At 37.1% G+C, this 18693-nt stretch overlaps 1 protein-coding gene across 3 annotated transcripts in view; it reads right to left on the bottom strand.

The window, feature by feature from the left end:
• Positions 1-18693, bottom strand: part of TAF4B (TATA-box binding protein associated factor 4b) — a 126063-nt gene that overhangs the window by 79224 nt on the left and 28146 nt on the right. For all 3 annotated transcript variants that reach the window (XR_006707285.1, XM_045457143.1, XM_045457144.1), the window contains exons 7-9: positions 17598-18209; positions 6367-6502; positions 5596-5701 (exon numbers count right to left, since the gene is read on the bottom strand). Coding sequence is in view for 2 of the 3 variants with exons in the window: in XM_045457143.1 (XP_045313099.1) it covers positions 5596-5701; positions 6367-6502; positions 17598-18209 (854 nt within the window). In the remaining variant the exon portion in view is untranslated. The remainder of the gene's footprint in view (positions 1-5595; positions 5702-6366; positions 6503-17597; positions 18210-18693) is intronic.

Below are 18693 nucleotides of genomic sequence, written 5' to 3'. Positions count from 1 at the left end.
GACATGAAAATTAGTAAGAGTGGAGAGGTGGGATATGAAAGTGAAGGAAGGAAAATAAATAAGGAGAGGTAGGTAGAGGAGGTACCTTAACAGATTCAAAATTTATTTTGAAGTTATGGTAAATTGAGAAGCATCCTACTGGAAATAAACAAATTAACCAAAAAGATGAAGCAGAGATGAAAAGATTAACTAAAATGGATAGACAGCCTAGAAAAGATCCATGTGTATATGACATAGGAGGCATTGCAGATCATTGAGTCTTCATTAATGTTGTTGGAACAAATGATTATGCATATGAGAAAGAGTGAAGTAGGATCCCTACCCTACGTCATAGAAACAAATCCAAAATTAAACCCTTCTGGGGTGCCTGGGTGGCTAGGTTGATTAAGCATCTGACTTCAGTTCAGGTCATGATCTCATGGTTTGAGTTTGAGCCCTGTATCAGGCTCTGTGCTGACAGCGTGGAGCCTGCTTCAGATCCTCTGTTTCCCTCTCTCTGCTTCTCTCTCAAAAATAAACAAACATTTAAAAAAATTCGAAATTAAACCCTGTTGACCAAGATTTAAATATAAAAAGTAAAACTTTAAAATTTTTAGAATATCATAAAGGTATCTTCATGATACCAAGGAGATAAGACATCAATAAGTAATTCATATATAAGAAATTGCTAAATTCAACTACTTTAAAATACACCATAAAGTGTACTGAAAACACTAACTCCAATAGATATTTGCAATACACAAAAGTGTAAAGAATTACACTAGGACGTCTGCTTCTGCTGTAGACTATCACTTATAACAGACAAATTGTTCTGATTAAACAAAACTAACAAAGCCCATTTTTTTTTAAAGTTTCTTTGAAGGCAGATAAATGCTGGGAAAACCAGGTCTTGAGGAACCAGAGTTCCAAGAGAAGAGAACCTCATGATAGGAGGTTCCTCATGATAGGAAACACAATTCTCTCCATGCTGTTTTTTCCTTTGGGCATGTGCAAATTCTTGATAAGGAATAAGACACTAAGGAGCCATGGAGAGGGCAGCTACTAAGTAGAAAAGCCAAAAGAGCATTAGGCAAACTCATGAGGATAGAGAGACAGGAAAAAGTTCAAGGCTGCCAAGGCTGCCAAGACTCAGAGGATAGGCCATGATCCTATAAAAGAATTGAGGCACAAAGAAACAGACCTGACATTGTGTGATGATTTTTCACTTAAGGAATGGAGCACTAAAACTCTGCAAAAGGGGGCACCCGGACGGCTCAGTTGGTCAAGCATCCAACTTTAGTTGAGATCATGATCTCAAGGCTCGTGAGCTGAGCTCTGCATTGGACTCTGTGCTAACAGTTCAGAGCCTGGAGCCTGCTTTGGATTCTGCCTGTCTCTCGCTGACCCTCTTGCCGAGGGTCACATTCTGTCTCTCTCTCCCTCTCAAATATAAATAAACATTTTTTTAAAAATGTAATTCACTTAAAAAAAAAAACAACTGCAAAATAAAAGTCAAAGAAGCCAGGCGAAAAGCTTTATGAAAAGCACTCAGAGAAGGATTCTGAGAGATGGCAGAAGAGCATCAGGAATCTGTCTAATGTAACTATTTTGGATCTTCTGAATCTTTTGAAGGCTTCCAACTTCCAAGGGGATGGTAAGGTAAACTGTGGTTATTTGGGTCAATTTCAGCTGTTAGTTTGGCAGAAGCTCCCCATCCCCCAGGCTGCAGCCCTGGAGCAGACAACTATGCATATGTATTGGAACAGTCTGCACAAAGCTTGTTGCAACTAGGATGAGGAAAAAAACTGTCCTCCAAATATCAGGAGTATATGCTAGGATTACTGATTGTTGTTTCTGATCATAGAGATGTAGACAATGAAGTGAGTGGCCCATTGTTGCCTCAACTCCTCCCTCTGTTGCAAGGTCCTCACCCTCTAGCCATAGGGACAGCCAAGGCATTTAAAGGGCCAGTCTCCATTTTTCCTCATGCCCTCATTTTCCTCTTTTGGAAGCCCAACATGAAAGACTAGGACATTCAAAGGCAACAGAATGTATGGGGGCAATTAGAATGTCATCAAACATGCCTAGGGAAAAGCAAAGGCTAAAGATGATCTAAGATCTAAAGTGTATACCTCAGGTTGATCCTTCAACAACAAAACACACACAAAACAAAAAAACAGCAAGCCCTGGGGAATGCAAAGAATCTAATTTCCAGAGATGCCACATTATTAGATTTAAATGTCCAGTTTTCAACAAAAAAATCATGACACATACAAAGAAACATGAAAGTATGACCAATTAAAAGAAAAATAAAATCCACAGAAAACTATCCCTGAAAAAGACCCAGGGACAGATGTACTAGACTGCGACTTTTAAACAGCTGTTTTAAAGATGTTCAGGGGTGCCTGGGTGACTCAGTTGGTTGAGCATATGACTCTTGATTTCAGCTCAGGTTATGATCCTAGGGTCCTGGGACAGAGCCCCACATCAGGCTCCATGCTGAGCATGGAATCTGCTCAAGAGAATCTTAAGTAAGCATGGAGTCTGCTTAAGATTCTCTGTCTTTCCCTCTGCCCCCGGCCCTCTCCCTGACTCATACTCTCCAAAAAATAAAAAATAAAAAAAATTTTAATTAAAAAATAAAAAAAACAAGCATTGAAGAGAGATATAAAAAACAAAGGAATGAAAAGGAGATAAATAAAAGATCAGAGACAAAATAGTGGAAATTAAGGGAGGTAAACAGAATAAAATCCATACTACTGCATCCCCTGAAGAGTGATACATAAAACAATGGACTAGAACTAATATTTCAAATTATAATCCAAGAAAACTTTATAGGCATCTCAAGAGAGCAGAATCTGCATATTAAACATGCCAATTGGGAACTTAAGAAAGTTAAGGTCAGAATGGGCAATGTTTCACAGCATATCCTGATACAAAAATATTACATTTCAAAGATGAAGAAATAAATTCAAGGCCTTCAGATGAGAATATCAAATACATAAAAACAACATAAATATCAAGCAACAGTGGAGAAGCATTTTTTAAAACGCAATACAAAAATGTTACAAAAATGTTATTTTCATATCCAGCCAGATGTCCTTCATGTATCAAGGACACTGTAGCAGTTTTTTGGTTTTTTTAACACACAAGAACTTAGGGAATTCTACACTAGTCAGCCTTTCTTGAGTAGAGGAACTCAAGTAGAATTGGTTCATTCCAACGAAGAGATAACTAAGAAAACGTCAGAGAAAGGGCTGATGATGATCATTTTAATATAAAAGTAGACCTACAACTAAAATGCAGATGGAGACAAGGAAGAAAAACTACTGCAGAAATTATTTTAAATTATGACAAAGAAATAATGCAACTAAAAATGGAAGAAAGTTGAGGAAGAAGAAAATAAAATATCCACACACTAATTTTTATACAGGAAATAGGCAGGAATTTTAGAATATCAATATAAGAACAAACCTAAAATTATAATACTTCTAGAACAAAGCATAGAAGATAATCTCCGTAAGCTAGGATTACACAAATACTTCTTAGGTAAAACATGAAAAATATAATTTACAAGGAAAAATGTAATGAACTGAACTTCAGCAAAATTAAATGTTTGCTCTGTGAGAAACACTGGCGAATGATAGAACATACCATAAAGAAAATATTCCCAAATTACTTATGTGGTAAAAAGCTTAGATCTTGAATACACAAAGAACTCTAAAAACTCAACCATTAGAGGGGTTCTTGGGTGGCTCAGTTAAGCGTCTGACTCTTGGTTTCAGCTCAGGTCATGATCTCATAGTTCATGGGTTCGAGCCCCATGTTGGGCTCCACCCTGACAGTGAGGAGCCTGTTTGGGATTCTCTCTCCCTCTCCCCCACTCATGCTCTCTGTCTCTGTCTCTCTCTCTCTCTCAAAATAAATGAACCATAAAAAAAAAAAAAAAATCAACCATAAGAAATCAACTCAGTAAGAAAAAATGGGCAAAGGATTTAAACACACACTTCATCAAAAGAATGTATGTGGATAGCTAATAAATACAAGAACAGATGTTCAATATCTTTAGTCATTAGGGAAATGCAAATTAAAACTACACAATAATAACCATAATACACTTATTAGAATGGTAAAAATCAAAAGAACTGACGATACCAAGAGGTGACAAAGTAGAAGAGCAAATCAACTCTTATTATTGCTAGCGGAAATGCAAAATGGTACAGTTCCTTTGGTAAAGTTTGGCAGTTTCTTTTTTTTTTAATATTTATTTATTTTGGAGAGAGAGTGTGTGCGCATGCACACAAGAGGGGGAGGGGCAGAGAGAGAGGGAGACAAAATCTAAAGCTGGCTCCAGGCTCCAAGCTGTCAACACAGAGCCTGACGTGCGGCTCAAACTCATGAACCATAAGATCATGATCTGAAGTCAGTTGCTTAACCAACTGAACCACCCAGGTGCCCCAGTTTGGTAGTTTCTTTTTTTTTTTTTTAATTTTTTTTTTTAATGTTTTATTTACTTTTGAGACAGAGAGAGACAGAGCATGAATGGAGGGAGGGTCAGAGAGAGAGAGGGAGACACAGAATCTGAAACAGGCTCCAGGCTCTGAGCTGTCAGCACAGAGCCCGAGGCGGGGCTCGAACTCACGGACCGGGAGATCATGACCTGAGCCGAAGTGGAGGCTTAACCGACCAAGCCACCCAGGCACCCCGGTAGTTTCTTAAATAAACACACACTCACCTACTGATCCAGCAATCAAACTCCTAGATATTTACTACAAAGAAATGAAGACCTATGTTCACATAAAAATCTGTATATAAATGTGATTTTTTTTAAATGCAGGTGCCCCTGTATTTAAATGTTTATAGCGACTTTACATATTACTGTAAAAAAACTGGAAACAGCCCAATGTCCATCAACAGGAGACTACAAAGGTTATTTCTCACCAATACAAAAGAACAATCTTTTAATATTCAAAATGATATGGATGAATCTCAAAAACATGCCGAGAGGAAAAAGATGCAAAAAGGTTAGTGCAATTTATCATTTATGTAAAGTTCAAGAATAAACAAAAATGATCTGTGGGGATGGACATAAGAATAGCAGCTGCTGGGGTCGCCTGGGTGGCTCAGTCAATTAAGCGCCCAACTCTTGGTTTCGGCTCAGGTACGTGATCTTGCAGTTTGTGAGTTCAAGCCCTTTGTTGGGCTCCGCGCTGTCAGTGCAGAGCCTGCTTCTCTTTCCCTCTCTCTCTGTCCCTTACCTCTCTCTCTGCCCCTTCCCTGGTCATGTGTGTGCGTGCACTCTCTCTCTCTCTCTAAATTTTAAAAAACAAATTAAAGAATAGAGGTTGCTGGAGGCAAGGGTTAGAAGGTAATTGATTTGAAAATAGCATGAAGGTAAAGGATATGTTCATCTTGATTATACAGGGATGTATATTTATCAAAATTCATTGAACTATACACTTAAGATTTATACACTTGTTTATAAATTATACTCAATAAAGTACTGTCGGCTTTTTAAAAAGGCATCAAGATATTTATTTTATAAGTACTATTCTGCCATCTTTTTTGTTAATACTACTTCCTTAAACCAGACCAAATTTTAACTATTTTCTTTACCTGAAAGATGTTATTCCATTCTCTTTTACTTTATTTTTCTGAATAGGAGATGCTTGGAGTGACAGAATTTTATTTCCTGGTAGGGTAATTTGCTTTAAAATGGAAGCTATAAAAACAAAAGAAGAAAAAAGAATTTTAAAAAAATCAGTCATGCCATATTAGGAGAAATGCAGGACAGCAGCTTTTAATATACCCAGAATAACCAAAAGAAATTTCAAGCTGTCCTAGAACTATGTTTAAACTCAAAAATGACAATGAATTTATTCCCTGCATGAAATCATCTTAGAAAAATCAAAATTTCTTTTCATACAGTCTTCAGCCTATAGGATTACCAGCATTATGAAAATATGCATAAATAGTGACAAGTGATGTTAATATATCATTTATATTTGCATATTTTAAAAATACATGAAACTTCTTTTGTGTTAAGAGTGATTTCCAAATGTAGAAAAAGTACATTTCAAAAAGAAATAAAGCTATAGCAATTTTTGTAAATTAAAAAAAGTGCTTTATTCACTAATACATTGTTTTATCTAATTACAAAATACCATGAGTAGTTGCTTCTTCTACTCTAAAATATATATCCCCAAAAAGTAGCTATGTATATACAAAGAATGTACTAGTGATTTTTCAGTCCTCTCTCCTAGGTCCTACTTTTAAAAGAGTACCTTTTCTTAATATAACAAATAAAAAAGAGAACACAAAACCCCATCATGTTCCAAACCCAGCATGATGGGGCCAGGGATGCGGGGGTGGGGGGTTGGGGTCTACCTGGAGGAAACTGACTGGCAGGTATTGCAGTGCTCACTGGCATCTTCTTCTGTCCAGATTTCTGAATGGTCAATGCTGAGGAATGGGGAAGTGTGGTCACTTGTTTTGCAACACCTCCTGAAGGCTGCTGGACTACCTGAAACAATGAGAGTTATTAATACACTCATTCAACTAAACCTGCTTTAGGAAAGAACAAGCTTTCAGTTGTAACAGAACAAATGATTGTGCTCACCTAACTGTAAATATACCTTTATGTTAGCATAACAAGAAAGTCTACCTAAAATTTATATCTGTATGTAGCAAAATTATCTTGTTCAAAAGTGAAAAATAGGACTTTTCTCACGCAACGTACAGTAAAACCTTGGTTTGTGAGCATAATTCGTTCTGGAAACATTTTGCTTGTAATCCAAAGCATGTGTATATTCAAGTGAATTTCCCCATCAGAAATAGTGGGAACTCAATTTGTTCCACAACCCAAAAACATTCATATAAAAATGATTACAATACTATAATACAAAATAAAGAAAATACAGCATATAAAGAAAAATAAACAGGGGCATCTAAGTGGCTCAGTAGGTTAAGCATCCAACTTCAGCTCAGGTCCTGATCTCACCGTTTGTGAGTTCAAGTCCCACATGGGGCTCTGTGCTGACAGCTCAGAGCCTGGAGCCTGCTTTGGATTCTGTATCTCCCTCTCTCTCTCTGCCCCTCCCCCACTCACAATCTGTCTCTGTCTCTCAAAAATAAATAAATGTTTAAAAAAAATTTTTTTAAAGAAAAATTAAACAAATTAACCTGTACTTACCTTTGAAAACCTTTGTGGCTGGTGTGAGGGAGATAAGAGAAGCGAGGGTTATTGTGTAGGACGACTTGCACTATCACTAACAGAATCACTGCTATTTACTGGCTCAATGGAATCTTTTTCTTTTTGTGCAACTTTAACAAGGAACCTATCCAATGACACTTGCTTTTGCCTCCTTTTGAGGATTTTGTGGAAATGTGACGTTGCTTTGTCATTAAACAGATTCATCCCTCACACTGCTACAGCCGTATTCAGGTGGTGCTTTTCTACAAAATTTTGCAGTTTCCCACATTGTACACATCTCCCTAATCTCATTTGAAGTGGGGGATTCCTCCACCTTTTTTTCCTCCTCCTCTGCATAGGAGATCTCCTCCATAACCTCTTGTTGTTGCTCACAATGCAACAGTTGGATCCAGTGGTAGGATGCCAGTTGTGGGCACCTTCCAACATTCTGAAAAATCAGATTTCTGCCAAACGCTGTGGCCTGAGACCAAGTATCTGAGTATGGGACACGATCACCCACAATCCCACATTGAAGAGAGACAAAGAACCACTGGCTCAGCTGTGATCATGTGATGTTTGGCATCACATACTACTTGTATTGTAAGGCATCACCACTCATTGATTAGGTTAAAATTTATTAGAAATGTTTGCTTGTCTTGCAGAACACTCGCAGAACAAGATACTCGCAATCCAAGGTTTTACTGTGTTTTATTTTTAGAGTGTAATTCAAATTTACACTATCCACTGCCCAATTTAACTCTCCATTTGGATATTTTCATTTTTTTTTTTTTAGTTTATTTATTTATTTTGAGAGAGTGCAAGTGGGAGAGGGGCAGAGATAGAGGGAGAAAGAGAGAATCCAACCCCACAGAACTGTGAGATCATGCCCTGAGCCGAAACCAAGAGTTAGAGGCCTAACTGACTGGGCCACCCAGGTATCCCTTTTTTCCTTTTAATTATTTATTTCATTTATTTTGAGAGTATGCATATGATCAGGGGAGGGGCAGAGAGAGAGGGAGGGAATCCAAAGCAGGCTGCACTGTCAGGTGCATGAGATCAGGACCTGAGCCAAAATCAAGAGTTGGACACTTAACTGACTGAGCCACCTGGATGCTGTGTATTTCTTTATTATATATTTTATATATACTTTATAGGTATCTGCATTATTTGCTTTTTTATGATTAGCATATACTACATTTATAATTAGAAAAATGAAGTTGAGTTTTCAAACTAATATTACTAGAAAAATAATAAATTCTACAATGAAATATGCATTTACAGTTACATTTATGCATTCAGACTGAATCTTAACAGAAACAATCCTAACAATTCTGGCCTCTTTCCCCATTCACTCACATCTTCTTCCTTAATATCCTTTACTAAGTATTCTTTTTCAGTATTTTAATTTTGAAAAACAGTAATAAAATATTATTAGAGGGTGCCTGGGTGGCTCAGTGGTTAAGCATCTGACTTCAGCTCAGGTCATGATCTCACCTTCTGAGAGTTCAAGTCCCACATCAGGTAAGCATGAGCCCTGCTTCCGATGTAAAAACAAAACAAACAACAACAAAAACGACAAGCCCTGCTTCTGGTGAGCTCTGCTTCTCTCTCTGTCCCTCGTGAGATTCTCTCTCTCTCTCTGTCCCTTGCTCACTTGCACCCTTCTCTTTCTTAAGGGGGAAAAAAAAAAAAAAATATATATATATATATATATATATATATATACACACACATACACACATATACATATATATACATATATACACACACACACACACACACACACACACACACACACACACACACACATATATTTATATATGTGTTTGAGTTAGTCTTCATACCATTCTGATAGGTACTCACGTAATAGCCCGAAGCTCTGTCCCTGAGGTGGATGTGGGCCCTACACAGCCTGGCTGTATGCGACTTGGACTATAAGGAGTGGAGATGGGGCAGAGAGGGATAGCACCCATGGGACCGAGGCACCACTATGTGGCCCTGACAAGAACAAGCTGGGGAAAGCAAGCCTCAGTGCCCACCTGTAGGATCCCAGGTGTGCCTGGCCCTGCCTACAGCCCCACATGGGATCAAGATCATACACGTGGGGGGAGACAAATATGCCAGTTAAAACATATAAATATATCTTTATAAATGTTTATAATTATTATATATATTATGAATATACAAATATTTATATAAATGTATATGATACGTGGTATTTATACATATCACGAAGTTCTGAGCTGGGATTTAAATAACCCTGGATCCCTATTATTCCTCATCTTAATGATTATGACACTTGGGGCAGCATGTGCAGCACACTGCACGCTTGCTGAACAAAATACAATACAGTGAGTGAGAAAGAAGAGCATTCATTAGAGTTCTTTCAAAGTACCACTTAAAACCACAGTATTAGGCATCTTATGGAGATTGAGAAATTATTGCAGAGAGACGGAAATTTACCTGAAGAGATATTTATTCCTACTTGGCAAGCAAAAGAAAGCTGTATTATATTTTTGCAAACTTAAGTCCTTTATTTAATTTCCCTCCAAAAAACCACTAGCAAGGAAAATCACTAAGTAGCACATACCTTAGCCTTTTCTCTTGACATGTCAAATTCTGATGTTTTATTTGAATCTTAAAATAAATTAATGTTCTAATAGTTCATAGAAATATAGGTCTAGGGCTACATAACATTACTTAGGTTTTTTTTTTTAATTATGATTTTTACATTATGCTCTGGGATATGTGACAAGGAACTATTGCTTTCTCTGTATTTCAACCCTCACCTACTCCCCTATTCATAAATACACAGCAATCAAATGTTTATCTGTAAATAACTCAAGTAGTGCATGCACACACAGCTACTGGATTCAATCACTTACTATCTCCTCTAATTTCTATACATTATTCAATATGTGATTACCGGAATGAACTCAGTAAGGTTGAGTTCCAGAAAATAGAAGACCCTAACTAAACAAAAGCTGCAGTATAAAAGTCAGTTAGTTAGTTGCCAACCATTTTTCAGGAACAGCTAATATATGGTTCTTGTACCACAATTCCTTACCTTCTGGGACAATGGCATACACCACTAAACACTTCTATATGCCCACATTCAGCCTCAGAATCTTAACACAGAGCTCCAGTCAAATCCTACAATGAAAGTTGAAACTTATTTGCCATGCCCAATCTAAATTAAAACTCAATCTTGGTAAACCTTAGAACATGCTGTTTCTTTAATTTAATGGGCCTTCTAAACTCTTAAAAATGTGCTCAGGGGCGCCTGGGTGGCTCAGTCAGTTAAGCGTCAGACTTCAGCTCCCGTCATGATCTCGTGGTTTGTGAGTTGGAGCCCCGCATCGGGCTCTGGGCTGACAGCATGGGGCCTGCTTTGCATCCTCTGTCTCCCTCTCTGCCCCTCCCCTGCTTGCTCTCTCTCTCTAAAATAAAAAAAAACATTTTAAAAAATGTGCTCAAATGAATTCTTAATTATGCCACCAGCTTTTATAGGAATCTGTAAATGCTGCTTAAAATTGAGAACCTATAGGGGTGACTGGGTGGCTCAGTCAGTTGAGCGTCCGACTTCGGCTCATGTCATGATCTTGCAGGTCGTGAGTTTGAGCCCTGTGCCAGGCTCTGTGCTGAGAGCTCAGAGCCTGGAGCCTGCTTCAGATTCTGTGTTTTCCTTTTTCTCTACTCCTCACCCACTCATGCTCTGTCTCTCTGTCTCTCAATAATGAACATTAAAAAAAAAATTTTTAATTTTTGTTAAATTTTAAATGTGCTTATTGTAAGATTTGATTCATATGAAATTCTAGAACAAGCAAAAGTAATCTGTGGGAGAAAATTATCAAAAGAGTTGTTGCTTCTGGGGATGTTGGGGTGGGGACTGAGAAGGAACACAAGGGTACTTCAAGATGATGTTAACATACTATAACTTGGTAGGGGATCTGAGTTACACAGAAGTATACGCTAACTGCCAGAACTTATCCAATGGTACATTTAAAATTTGTGTACGTCACTGTATGTAGATTTTAGCTAAAAAGAAAAAGAACAGGAAATATTGAACTGTAGTTAATAATATGCATGTTTATTTAGGAAGAAGTCTTTGAAACCATCAAATAAGATGATTGAAGGCTGGATAAATACATGATAAATCAAGTATAGTAATTATAAACAGAATCTGGGTGGTTGCTATACAGGTGTTCACTATGAACTTCAACACTGCTATGTTTCAAAATTTCCATAATAAAACATTTTCTTTGATAAAGCAAAAATAAGATGACCTAATACTGTAAACACTGTTTCTAAATAGTTTATTGTCCATCAATTCTAATGTATCCTTGCCAATTAAAAGAAAAAAAAACTCAAGTAAATTTAAATGAACTAGCATTAATCAATCTATATACTATTATATAAACTCTGATTAAATATGGCATGTGGAGAATCTTCTATGCAACCCTAATTACACATGGTAAATAAAGGTACCTTACTTGAATTCAATCTCTTTCTTCACCAAAACTTTCCTCAGTCCCATTTAAGTGGGACTACAACCATCAACTGGAATTCTACCTCTCTTCTCACACTTAACAGAATGTAAAAAAAGAAAGAAAAAAATACAAACTGCTTAAATCTGGATCCTTAGGTCAGTCCAATATGAAACTGAGAGTGAACTACCTGAGCCAATAAAACAATTAATGATCCTTGTTTTGTTTTTTTCCTACTCAATTTTTACTTTAACTTCTCTAATAAATATAGTGGCCACCAGCATACTCAGAAACTAAAATTTATACCCTTGAAAATACTTCTCCATGTCCAGTGAAAACTGGTCAGAGTCAGTCAGCAGAGTTACATCTCATATAGTATTTCATATAAAGATATATTTGTTTAAAATTCTTTAATGGGTCCCTTACTTCAAAATAATTAGGTACCAGAGGAAAATACAATGCAACAAGAATAAATCTTTTCTAATATTCTAGATCAATTTGTGTTATGGAATCAGCTTTACTTCAATGGAATGAAATGGAAAATTACCACATTTAATAATGTACTAGTACTTGTTTTTGTCTGATATCCACAAAACAGTAATATTTGGAGAATGACTGTTGGACATACTTGGCCACTATTTATCAAATGTCTACAATTCTGTTAAGGAAGAAATGCAGATAAAAGAGTCATATATATGTATGTCTTGTGTGTGTGTATATATATATGTATATATACACACACACACACAGACATATATACATATTTTCTACAGAGAGAGAGAGAAAGCGCATGCACATGCCCATGTACAAGCAAGGGAAAGGGGGCAGAGGGAGAGAGGGAGGGAATGAGGGAGGGAGAGAGAACCTTAAGTAGATTCCATGACACAGGGCTCAATTCCATAAGCCTGCGATCAGGACCTGAACCAAAATCCAGAGTCAGACGCTCAACAGACTGAACCACCACAGGTGCTCGGGGAAATATATATTTGAAATAAAAATATCCAAGATAATATAAAAGCTTCCTGCCCTATCTCCAAGTATAAACTGTTTTTAAAGATATTGAACTAACAACATATAATACAATATTACTACTAAGAGTGGCAACATTCAGTTTGCTCTCTAAAATTATCAGCATTTTTCTTTTCCCTAAAAATACAGACCAGGAATTTTGAATTAACTTTCTCATTCGTGAATTTTATTCATACATGTTGTGGACTTCAGAGACATTGTTTAATTTTTATATGGTAAAATTAGTTATTAAAATATATCAAATTTAATTTTTAAAATGACCAAACTGAAATTAAAATTTAGTTCTCTATTAAATTGCCTTTTGTTAATTAAGTTTAAATTTAATTTAAATTATACTTTAAATTAAATTTAGCTTTTGCTCAATTATGAGTAAAACAGTTTTTTCACAAATATCCTAAGAAAACTGTTTAAGTGCTGAAACTTCTGAAAGCTTCTACTTATTACGTATCCATCATCAGTAGACTATACTACGTTATCATCCACTCTCTTTCACTAACTTTAAAGGTAAAAACGTTAAGCTTAACATTTAGTCAGAGTGTGTAACATCACATAACACCTGCTATGCTAGAATTAATAGGTAATAACATTAACATTTATAAAAACTAGATTCTCAGATGAAATCAAAAGAACTACTGATTAGGTCCACATTTCAATAATTCAAGCATTTGAGGACTAAAATATACAAAGCAATGAACTACTGGCACAAAATGAAAAACTTTCATCTACGGAAGCTGTGAACAAGTCAATTCTTCTGATGAGAACTTTAAGCAGATCCCCAGAGGTTAACATACAATAATCAATGAGATAGAAAAGATAACATGTAGTAATAAATCTAAATTAAAAAAAAAAAAATGGGGAAGGGCCTCTTTAATCTGGGATAAAAATGTGTAATTTCATAAAGCAATAATTCTATAAAATTTAAACCCTGCAATGGGAGATTAAGAGGATTCTTATAGCTCAAAAGCATGGATATAGAAAACATCTAGAAAGCAGGAAACCTATACAATTTCCAGAAAAATTAGTAGAAATGCTAGAAACAGATAAAGTATAAAGAAGGAATTTTAAAATTCACAATCAATTATTAAAGGGAATAAACAAATTTAAAAACTAACATTGAACAGTAATACTTGCATTCAGCTCATTTTTAATTTTTTTAACGTTTATTTATATATTTTTAAGATTTCTTTTGATGTTTTATTAACTTTTGAGAGAGAGACAGAGTGCAAACAGGGGAGGAGCAGACAGAGAGGGAGACACAAATTCCGAAGCAGGCTCTAGGCTCTGAGATATTAGTACAGAGCCTGACATGGGACTCAAACTCACAAACCATGAGATCATGACCTGAGCCAGTGTCGGACGCTTAACCGACTGAGCCACCCAGGCGCCCCTAATGTTTATTATTTTTGAGAGAAAGAGAAAGAGACAGAGCATGAGCATGAATATGAGAAGAGGAGGGGCAGAGAGAGAGACACAGAATCTGAAGAAGGCTCCAGGCTCTGCACAGTGAGCACAGAGCCTCAAGCAGGGCTCAAACTCACAAACTGTGAGATCATGACCCAAGGTGAAGTCTGATGCCTAACAAACTGAGCCACCCAGGTGCCCCATTCTTCAGCTCATTTTTAGAGACTACATCCTGAGTTGCCCAGACCACAGATTTGATCCAGTATGGCAATTCTCATATCTTAAATTATTATTTGCCACCTTTCTTATAAGCTGCACTGAATACTTTCTTATGTTTCTAGCATCCTATTTTCCTTCTCACCTAACTGGGATTAAATTGGACAATGGTTTAAAATGGGCTCACCTAATACTAATAAACACTTTAGTAAATATTAATTTTCCACATTAATTTGAAAAAATATCCTAGTTCAGTCCTCTCTGTGGCATTACCATACAGAATGGCTTATCTTGTTTTGTGCCCCAGGTAAAAATGTGTTACAAAACAGATTACAATGCATCTTCAGTGTCTAGTTGCTCTAGTGTTTGTCATTTTTAAATATGAAGGTATGAATACTGACATCAAATGTGTTGAGTAAAATTAAAACAAAGGCCAAACGGGGTGCCTGGCTGGCTCAGTAGGTAGAGCATGCAACTCTCAATCTCAGGGTCCTGAGTTTAAGCCCCACCATTGGGCATGGAGCCTACTTTAAAAAAAAAAAAAAAAATGTAAACAAACAAAGGCTAAACAAGAAAGCAGAATTCACAAGGAAAATTAAAATACTCCACATTATACAAATGAAAGTAGTAAGTCAAAAAATCCCTAACATTACCATTTCATTCATTCTTTTTCTCTCTCTTTCTTTCTTAGATTTTGTTTTTAAGTAATCTCTGTATCCAACGTGGGGCTCCAACTCACAACCCTGAGATCCAAAGCTACATACTCGAAGTACTGGGCTAGCCAGGCACCATCCACTGGATTTTCTGTTACATTTTTTCTTTACTGAAATTGTTCCTAATGTATAACAAGTCAAACCTACAAAACATAAATGCTATCAAGATATTATTACCACATAACTTTTCTGTTTCAGGACACTCTAGAAACCTAGAAGTTCTTGCCATGAGTACCATACTCTAATGGGAAAGACACTAGGTTCTAGTCTGAGATCCAATACTTGTTGAGTGCCAGTGGATGGGTCACTTAATGTTTCCTGAGTCTTAGTTTTCTCACTGCCTTTTCTTTATCACAAAATTATTTTAAAACCCATAGTTAATACATGACATGCTTTTAAAATTCTACATAGCTATAAAGTGTTATTTCACTTCAGGAACTAATAATAGTATAAATGTTCAATAAAGATTAGCACTGATTCAAGAATCACTTATGACCTGTAAAGAGGATTTCAATTCTGAACTGTTCAGTGCTACCAAAAACAGGCCTTTCCTTGAGGCAATTACTCTGTTTCAGTGGTTCCCAAAGCTGGCTGCTCAGACTGATGTTTAAGAATCACTGCTTCTAAAAAGGTTTCAAGTCTGAGATTAAATTCAGACAACCCAAGAGAAACCCTGCAAGGCAGGCACATTTCTTTATTTGAAAATCAGACCCTGAGTAGGAAGGGATGAAAAAAAGATTAGCACCCAGGAAATGGCTATTACTTCCTACCTACTCAGGAGTTTGATTGTCCATATTGATCTTCCTTCTTTCATCTTACACCCATTGCTACCTTCTGCCTCAAAGACAATCATCCACAGATACTAACCTCTGCTCCTGATCACACAAACAAGGCTAGTAAGTTTACTTGGATTTTATTATTCCCAGAAGCAGAATAAAAACTAAAACAAAGAGATTCAACACACAGCCTTTAACAAAAAGATTTATAAAAGAAAACAAGGGCAATTACCAAAACTATACTAGAACAGCTAGTGTAACAGGTGTTACAGTATAAGGTAAGCAAAAAGAAAAATAATTTTTATTTTATTTATTTTTTTAATGTTTATTTTAGAAAGAGAGAGACACAAAGAGCATGAGTGGGGGAGGGGCAGAGAGAGAGGAGACACACAATCTGAAACAGGATCCAGGCTCTGAGCTGTCAGCACAGAGCCCAATGTGGGGCTCAAACTCACAAGCCTTGAGATCACGACCTGAGCCGAAGTCAGATGCTCAACCGACTGAGCCACCCAGGCACCCCAAGAAACGTGATTCTTAACTCACCATGTACTATCTCCCACAGGTTATTAACAATACTCTTACCATCTGTCTTGAATCAACTAAAATGTTCTAAACACTGAAAATAAGGGGAAGCCCCATGAAAATGAGCCAGGAAGCCAAAAGGGGAACCTCTCACACCCTACAACTAGTCATCAGCTGCAGACCCCAACACAAAGAGAGGTACCTTGCATTCTGAACAGGAAGAAACCTATCCTTTACTACGACTGCAGGAGGAAGAAAGATTTTCATCTTGCCCAGCAACAGCCCAGCCGATGAGAGAGAGACTGTCACAACTCCGCCAAGGAGAAGCTACTACACATCGAACTGTGTTTACTCCAAAGGACTTTTGATTATAACAGCCTTTTCCAACTTCCTCCTTTCCTCTATACAAGGCCATTCTCTTCTGTTCTCTAGATGTGCCTGTGATTTTGCCATAGCTTGCTTGTCCTGAATCTAATGCTCTGCTATTCCCAAATAAACTGGTAAAATAACTGACAGTTTTATTTCTAAGTGTTAACAACACTAATTGATAAATAGCTAAGGTTTCTTTCATCCTAGAACCTCCTAACCTACCAAGTTTAGGAAAAAACACAGCTTCATACTCATCTATTCCCCTCACCGTTTCCCTCCCCTCTTAGCATATTTTTCTTGAGAACTGTTACCATAACATTACCTCTGTAATAACCTTGTCAAAAATATTTAGTCTGAATCTTAACTTGAGGAAACAATTAGACATAACAAAGGACATTCTGCAAAACAACTAGCCTGGGCACTTAAACTATTACAAGATAATGAGCAACCATGAAAGGCTGGGGAGCTGTTCTGGATTAAAGGAGCCTAAAGAGAAAAGACAGGTGAATGTAACAGGCAGTTCTCTATCAGAAAAAAAGTAGCTGTAAAGGATACTGTTGGCACAACTAGGAAAATAACTGTACCAATACCAACTTTCCACATATGGTAATAAGTGTGAGGCCCTTACGTTAGAGAAAAAATCCTTTTCAGTAGGAGATACATAGTACTTAGCTTAGAGGTGCAACATCACGACTTCTGCAATAAGCTCTCAAATGGTTCAGGAAAAAGTTATGTGCGTGTGCTTATGTGTGTGAACAGAGAGAGGAAGAAGCTAAACGAATATGGCAAAATGTTACCAAGTATTCAAACTCAGTCAAGGATACTCAGGGGCTTGTTTTACTAGGCTTGCCAGTTTTCTGAATGTTTGAAATTTTCAAAAGAAGAAACTGAGGAAGAAATGAACGTTACTCACTAGTTGTTTGACTTTAACTGCCTGTGGAATACCAGCCGGCTGAGAAAGGACGGGGCCTGGTGGTGCAAGTTTTATCTGGACTGGAGCAATGACAGGCTTGTCAGATGTGGTCCCAGCAGAGGTCATGACAGGTTTCACAGACGGAAGACAGACAGCTGCTGCCGAAGGTTCTCCGAAAGTCACCGCAGGGAGAGCCAGCGTGACTGCTGCCCCAGAGACAGCTGGCTTCTCAGGTGGGAGGGAGACTGTGACTGTGTTCTGTATAGATGTCACCAGTGGTTTTGGAGTCTGAAGCAAAACCGTTCCAGCTGCTGTTCCTACTGGTGCAGCAGGTGGACCCAGAGAATGAAGTGTCACAACTCCTGGTTTTGCTCCCCCTGGGCCAGCAAGTGGATTCAGAGCTGGCACTGACACGGTGCTGGCTGTTGTTGTTCCAGAAACAATGATGGGTTTTTCAGGCTGGATGGAGCAAACTGTTGTTGTCACCACGGGAGAAGTGGCTGCTGTTGTGGTACAGGTAGCAACGACAACCTCACTACAGGTCTGCTGAACACACTGCTGAATAAAGCTCTGGGAGTTGGGCATGAGTTGTCGTAAGGCAATCACACTTTTCTAGAAACAGGGGAGAAAAAAGAACCTGATTAAATAAATCAACTGCTAGTAAAACTAAAGGATTTAGTACTTCATAGCTTTGTATTTTTCATAGCTTTACAACATAAAACAAATCAAAAGTATATCAGGTGTTTCAGTTGAGGAAATCTGGTATCACTTCATATTCATATCCTGTCAAAATCCAGGATACAGTCAATTTAAAGCCCCAAAGTGCTTTATTTTTCAACAGGAAATTATCTCCCAATATTAAACTTATTTTGTATACCTCAGTATCAATTTAGTAAAATAAAAACACTGTGTACTTGTTTATATTTACCTATACCCCCTAATAGATCACTAATAATCTTAGTATCTATAAGTTTGTTTTATAACAATAGAATCTATCAAAAAAAAGGTTTTGGTAAACAACTTTCAAGCTTTGGATAGACAGTCTTAAATCAAAATAAAAGTAATACAAGAAAAAACAAAAATAAAACTAATACAA

Source organism: Leopardus geoffroyi, chromosome D3, assembly GCF_018350155.1.
Source record: "Leopardus geoffroyi isolate Oge1 chromosome D3, O.geoffroyi_Oge1_pat1.0, whole genome shotgun sequence".
NCBI lineage: Eukaryota > Metazoa > Chordata > Mammalia > Carnivora > Felidae > Leopardus > Leopardus geoffroyi.
The sequence above is the reverse complement of the archived record's forward strand: the minus strand, read 5'-3'. Positions and strand labels throughout refer to the sequence as shown.